This window comes from Drosophila subobscura, chromosome A (genome assembly GCF_008121235.1).
Source record: "Drosophila subobscura isolate 14011-0131.10 chromosome A, UCBerk_Dsub_1.0, whole genome shotgun sequence".
NCBI lineage: Eukaryota > Metazoa > Arthropoda > Insecta > Diptera > Drosophilidae > Drosophila > Drosophila subobscura.
Genome location: NC_048530.1, coordinates 20,536,100 through 20,543,427, shown reverse-complemented (window position 1 = coordinate 20,543,427; position 7,328 = coordinate 20,536,100). Strand labels below are relative to the sequence as shown.

The window sequence follows — 7,328 nt, the reverse complement described above, 5'->3', positions numbered from 1 at the left end:
TGTGTTGTCAAGAACAACCAACCGAAAGTAAAGCAAATTCGCTTGAATGCCATCTGTAAAGAAAAGTTTCAAGTTATATTCTGACTTTAGTCGGGAAATACTGGAAAATGCTTGAAGCTGAATCATTTTCCATTTTCAGCAAGTTCCAATTATTTATTCTTATTATTATCCACGAACAAAACATATTTTGTTAATACGAATTGTTAATGAATTTATTTTAAATGAATTAATTAAGCCTACAACATGCAACAACCATAATATTTAAATGAAATTATAGTCGAAAAATTATGTATAACAACATAGCGATGATAAAAATCGATTTCAATAAAGGTAACAACAATTTAAGAATTAAAAATCAAAATCAAAAATCAAATTAAAATGTCAAAATCTGGATGCTATGAAACCGCAATTCATTTTTCAGTCGCCAAGTAACTAAAATGAATTGCGGTTTCATAGCATCCAGATTTTGACACAGTGAAAAACATGGAAACCAGTTACCTTCTGCTGACTTCTGTTCGCCTGGTACTTGGTCTGGAAATTTTCCAGTTTTCGGCCATTTGAGCGAGGCAATTTCAAAAGTTATGGTGCATACCTTTAATGACTTGAGATTAAAAAAAAACCGCCGAGTTTCATAGCAGCCAGCTCTTGACACTATTGAAAACATAAAAACCAGCTACCTTCTGCTGACTTTCTGTTTTCTGTTATCTTCAAATTTGTAGATTTGGGAGGTTTTCGGCTCATTTTTGAAATACACTGGTTTCAGTGTGAGCATACAGCAGTCTGGTGCCAAAATTTGGTGGCTCTAGCTGTTATAGTCTCTGAGAACTAGCCGACAAACAAGACAGACAGACGGACGGACGGACAGACGGACAGACAGACATGGCTCAATCGACTCGGCTATTGATGCTGATCAAGAATATATATACTTTATGGGGTCGGAAACGTTTCCTTCTGTGCGTTACATACAACCGTTATCCGCACAAATACAATATACCCTATTTACTCTTCGAGTACCGGGTATAACAAAATACTCGTACATTTTATGGGGTTCTTTGGCGGGACTTGGGTTCTTCATCCCTGGATGAAGTCTCACTTCTTTATTTTAAGGCCTGCCCTTGATCTGGCAACGCCAAGCAAACGAGCCTTCGCCAAAACAGCGACCATCTCTCTCTCTCTCTAACGCAGGGCTCGGCATTGCCCTATATATTGTGCTTGGGACAAGGCTCTGCTGCGGCGCTGCCGCTCACGTACACGCGTATTCCAGTGATTCGTACAAATACCAATGTATTTCAGCGCGAAGTATATGTAGGTGCCGAGCCCTGCTCTAAAGCATATGGAAAACAGCATAAGTATGGCCATACATACATATGTATAATAAAGGCACATCTCGCATATTGCAAGGTTATACTGCATTCTACTAAGCTTTTTCGCCATCGTGGCGGCCTCTACCTCTGAAGCGGCAGTGCACTTTTATTGTGTTACCTGCAGCAGCAGGTTTCTCTTCGCGGCTTTTTTTTACCGTTGCTCTCTCGCACTCTCTCTCTCTCTCTGTGCTGACAGCGCACGCTCTCTCGACTCTGTAACGGCATCCACTACCAGCGCACACACGCAGGCGTCTTTCGACTGCGCTGCGGCTTCGCAGCGTGCGCAGAAACTACAGTTAATAAATGTCTTTGCACATTTCGTCATTTCTAACCTTGCTTTTCGTACCTCTTCCCTCTTCTCCACGCCCTTTTCACTTCACTCGTTTACCAACACGAATCTCCAAGGCAGTCATCGATATGCACAAGCAACTATCGCACGCACCTCAAGCAACTTGAAGAAGATAATTTAGAATATTCTAGATCACGTGTGAATTCGGCTTACATATGTGCGGCATTTAACTGCAAAGCAAGGAAAAGCGCACTACACAAGGCTGCACCAGAGAAGATCGCGTGATTAGTTGGTGACGTGTGCACACTGTGCCTACTCCTTGGGAAGGAAAAACTTCCCAGCCGGTCGGAGCGTACAATTTGAGGTTCAGGCCACCATTGCTTAAACTGCCAATGGCAGTCTGACTTAAACTTTATTCACCGTATTCAACGTAACAAGAGAGAGACTCAAAAAATACTAAAATGGCCTCCGCAATGGAACTAATTGCTGCCCTCGAGCATACCGCGTCGTCAGATCAAAATGTGCTTTTGGATGCAAATATATACTTGGAAGAGGCAGCAGCCAGCAATCTGCCAGAGCTGCTCAAGGCGCTCTCCGCTGTGCTGGCCGATCCGACAAACAGCGACTTGGCCCGCATGGCTGCCGCCCTTTTTATAAAAAATCATCTGTACAGCTGGAATGATAAAGTCAAGCAGAAGAAGAAGGAAATGTGGCTGCAGCTTCCCAGCGAGATTCGCGAAGTGATCAAATATAACCTGCTGGCCGCATTGGGTACGGAGAACGCGAGACCATCCTGTGCCGCCCAGTGCGTGGCAGTGTTGGCTGCCAACGAACAGCCCGCGCAGCGTTGGAACATTCTTTTCCAGACGCTGCCCAACTACGTGACCGGCGAGGGATCGAACGAACTTCTACGCTCGTCTGCTCTGGAGGCCATAGGCTATATCTGCCAGGACATGCAGTGCGGCATGCTGCAGTCGGAGGCGAAGCGGCTGCTGGTTGCCATTGGCCATGGCATGAGCGAGCACGAACCTTGCCATCGTGTGCGCCTGGCCGCCACGATGGCGCTGCACAACTCGCTGGAATGCATTAAGGACGTATTTGAGACGGAAGGGGAGCGCATCATGTTGGCTGTCTGCAATGCCGTGGAAATTATTTCCAAGGACGCACATACTCGTGTGGTCGCCCTTCAGTGTTTGGCACAGCTTGTGAGCCTGCGCTATCAGCTGCTGGAGCCATGCATCCAGGAGGTTTTCTGCGTCACGCTGGACGCCATGAAGGCGAACGACGATGCCGTTGCTCTGCAGGGCATCGAATTCTGGTCGACTATATGCCAGAAGGAGATCGATCTGGACATGGAGAGCCAAGAATCCATCGAACAGTCCATGCAATATGCCCGTCAGGCCATGCCGTACCTCATGCCAGTGCTGATCAAGCGGCTAACCGAAAAGAATGAGTTCGAGGCCGAGGATGCTAGCAATCCGGCAACTGCTTCGTCGGTGTGCATCAAGTTGATGGCCAGGTGCTGCAAAAACGACATAGAGCCCCATGTCCTGCCTTTCATCCTGGCGAACATCGAATCGCAAAACTGGGAACTACGGCATGCCGCCGTTATGGCCCTAGCCTCCGTGCTGTACGAACTGGACATCAACAATGTGATTCCGCTGGTGGAGCCGCTTATCCACCTGATGTCCGACCCCAGGGTCTGTGTCCGCGACACCACAGCCTGGATTTTGGGTCGCATTTGTAGCGTCGTGCCGAAGAGACATCTGGCAGCGCTTGTCGAGTGTTTGCTGCAGAATTTGCACTCAGAGCCTAGTGTGGCCTCCAAGGTGTGCTGGGCATTCCGTGGCCTCTCCAAGGCCGCCCGCAGGGGCGACCCAACTGGCGAGACGAGTGCCCTCGTACGATACATTAACTTTATCGCCGAGGGGTTGCTGGAGACCAGCGATCGTTCCGATGGTGCCCAGGTCAATCTGAACGTCGCCGCCTACGAGGCGCTCAACAGTTTGATTCTGGATTCATCCGAAGACGGCTATTTAATGGTGCTGCACACTACCCAGGCGGTATACGAGCGTATAAAGAAGGCAATCAAAATGAAGCCGATCATCGGCAGTGACTGCCGTCAGCAGCTGAGTGATTTGCTCTGCCAGCTCTGCCGCACACTCAAGTGTCTGCTGAGTAAGTTATCCGTGTTCGATGCTCGTCTGGCGGCCGATGTCATTATGGAAGCCATGCACAGCATCCTTCGATCGAGTGCTGGGTGCCTATCGGGCGAGGTGCCGGGGAATGTATGCCATGTCGTATCCGCACTGGTGGATCAACTGCAACTGCAATTTGAAAAGTATTTGCCAGACTTCATGCCCATCTTGATCCGTGGACTGCAGACGCCGCAGAATTATCTGACATTCTGTGCCACAATCGAACTAACCAACAATCTGTGCCATGTCCTCAAAGGCCAAATGGCAGCCTACTGTGATGAGGTTGTGCCGGTGTTGATGAACAATCTAAGCGCCCCAAGTGTCCATCGCGCGATCAAGACGCCAATACTCTCGGCCATTGGGGTTATGGCCTGCGCCATTGGAGGCCATTTCGAGAAGTATGCTGCTCAAGTGCTGGAATTGCTGCACAATGCCTCCGATGTGCAGCTGGACTCAACCACCGATTCCTCTTGCGAGCTGCGCGAGAGCATTCTGGCGGCATACGCTGGCATCAGCTACGGCCTGAAGGGCAGCGTTCAACTGGAACCCCATCTCCGACACATAATCTCCTTAATCGAGCGCCTGGCCCAGGATGGTGACATGACCGAATCGATGGCAGAGCTCGCCACAAATCTAACTCGCAATCTCTCCAGTTACACAAACTGAATGACAGCCCACGAATGCTCTACACTCGTGACCCCACAAAAACATTGACTACAAGCCAGAGACAACAGCGGCACCGTGCACCAACTGGTGCAGAACTAAATTATTTTTAAATATTATCATCATCATTTATTTAAATGTATTAATTTCTCCTTTTCATTTCTCTTTTGTGTTGCTGTTCGCTCTTTTACTATATTATATTTATCGCACACTTCCACTCTCCAATGCTCTGACTTTTGCTCTTAGTTTTCATCATTTTCATATTCATTTGCTTCACTTTACTTTACTTACTTTTACGTCACTTTATGTATATTTTTTTTGGTTTTTTCTTTACTTTGCTCTCTCTTCCTGCTGCTCCTTCTCTTTGCTTGGGGTAAATTTTGCTTAACTTCACAAATGATTACGCTTGCACATACATTAGCTACACACAATATACTCCTACATATATATACATATCGTGTACATATATTTGATGTACGTCTGTGCATTATGCGTTTACTGAGTGAGGCGAAACGAAGTCGATACCGAAACAATACCAATGCCATTACTCAAGTACAACAAAGAAAGACTCACTGTTAATCGGTAATCGGCTTTTAGTTTATTCCAGTTATTCCAGTAATTATAAGTATTCATTTCTTACGTGACTAAGCCTGGATAAGCCCTAGTACGACATGCCTGATTGGGTAGGTATTCATTTCATTTCTCATTTCTCATATTTCATATTCATTTTATTTCCCTCATGCCGGCACTCCTACTTCCGATCTTCAATATTCGTGTCTCGCCTCAAAGCTCTTCGCTGCCGCTTTCCCTTTTCCTTTCGGTGTTGTTTGGTGTGTCTGCCTGTGTGTGTGTGTGTGTGAGTGTGTGGAGCTCCTTGTATATGTAATTGTATAAATTTCCAAAAAAAAAAAAAAAAAATGCCTAACTGTTGCCACAGTAACGCCAGCGTTACCTGAACTCTATGTATATAATATCTCCGCCTCCATATACACATATATACCATGCCATATCTCTGCACTCTGCACTCTCTTCATGCGATTGAAATGCTGCTCCTTCCTGTCTTCATTTCAAGCAGCTCGTCTGTCGTTCTCTTCTAACAACCCAGCGTCGCCAGCGCACACATTTTTAATTGTATTTTTTTTTTCTTTAAGTATATTTTTTTGTGTTTTTGTCGCTTTTCTTTTTTGTCTTTGGTGTTTTTCATTGCATTATGGTACAAAACAAGCCTTCTTTTTCCATCATTTGTGTTGCATTTTTACCATCTGTCCACTTTATATTTTGTGTGTGTTCAAAATGTTCCAGCAAATACCATTTTTGGTAACTGAATTTCTGCTGCTCTCTATTTATATAGTAGATATACACGTATACTATATATTTATGTTTATAATTAAGTTATCTCAAAAAAAAGTTATCTCAATTACGGCTAACAGCACAACAAACAGTTTTCACTTTTGGTTTTCATCTTGCTATTTAATCCAAAAAATTTGGCCAACCTGTACTACAAATGCTGATCTCTCTCCTCCCTCCACATGCGGTATGTATAGTGTCTGTCTACATATTATGCGAATATCTCATGATCAAAGGAGTCAACGGAAAACCCTACACACATTCTACTCGTATGTGCCATTTGTTTTCCATATTTTTATATATTTATTTCATATAGATATATACAATGATATCATTTTGCGGCACTTGCTGCAGCAACACACAAAAATCAAAAGAAGAGACAACAGCTTCTCGAGTGATCGCTTGAAATACAATACTACAAATACAAATACCCTACGCGATTCAATTTCAGTCCAAAACAGGGCCAACGAGGCCATCGAAATTGAGTGGGCTACATTTAGTCAGAGATACATGGATGCACACGTAGTTGTGTTTTGTTGTGGCTGAAACAGAGACTAAAACTTGCTGTTTCTACAAACTTATCAAAACATACATACATGTTACAAACATACATACTATCTACATGTAGATAGCAGATACATAAATTGCTTGTCTTGGATGTCTTTGTTTTTTGGGTGAGGCTGAAGTTCTGAGTTGGTTAGGATAATTTTAACTTTGATTTTTGTTCAATGTAATTTACTTTTTAGTGATTTTTAGGCTTTGGGCTTCAAATTCATTGAATTAAACACATACTTACACACAGAGAATACACCTACAACATATGTATGTATGTATGTATGTATGTATGTATGTATGTATGTGTGTGTGCATGTGTATGGTTAGGCTAAGTTAGTTTCAACTCGAGTATACATCAAATGTACGTACTTATGTACGCATGTACTATATATTATGTATATGTATGCATTTAAATGTATATGTAGTTTCGGTTAATACTCTGGTAAATGACGAGTACGTACATATCTATTCAGTATTCGGGTTATCTTCTACATCTGTTTTCCTATATTCTGAATCGGTTTCGGGGTTTCTGTTTCTGTTTTTGTTTCTCTTTCTGTTTCTGGGTTCCTGGTCCTGTGTCTCCTCTGTGGACCTCTAGGCTGTAGTTGCATTACTCACAGGAAAATATCTTATTACAAATACAATTTTACTTCAATTTTATTATTCATTGTTCTTGTGAGAGGAGAAAAAAGTCATTTGGTTTTTTTTTGTTTTTTGTTTTTGTTTTTTGTGTTTTTTTTTTTTTTTTTTTTTATTTATTTCACTCAATTTTTGTTTGTTAAAGTAGCTTTTTCGCTTTTCGCTCTTGTTTAAGTTTGCCATGGACTTGCCGTCGTTCTTTTTGCTGTTGCTGCAACTATTGTATAATTAATTAATCATTAATCATATATGTAGGTATATGCATGTATCTCT

General features: G+C 43.3%; 1 protein-coding gene across 1 annotated transcript; it reads left to right on the top strand.

Annotated features, from left to right (window-relative positions):
* The first annotated feature begins 2,114 nt into the window (after positions 1-2,114).
* LOC117903252 (importin subunit beta-like) lies at positions 2,115-4,517 on the top strand. Its single transcript, XM_034815155.1, has one exon. It carries the CDS (start codon positions 2,115-2,117, stop codon positions 4,515-4,517), a length of 2,403 nt encoding a protein of 800 aa, XP_034671046.1.
* Positions 4,518-7,328: the final 2,811 nt, after the last annotated feature.

Coding starts and splice junctions, on each gene's coding strand:
- LOC117903252 (XM_034815155.1), top strand. CDS start 2,115: ATGGCCTCCGCAATGGAACTAATTGCTGCCCTCGAGCATACCGCGTCG.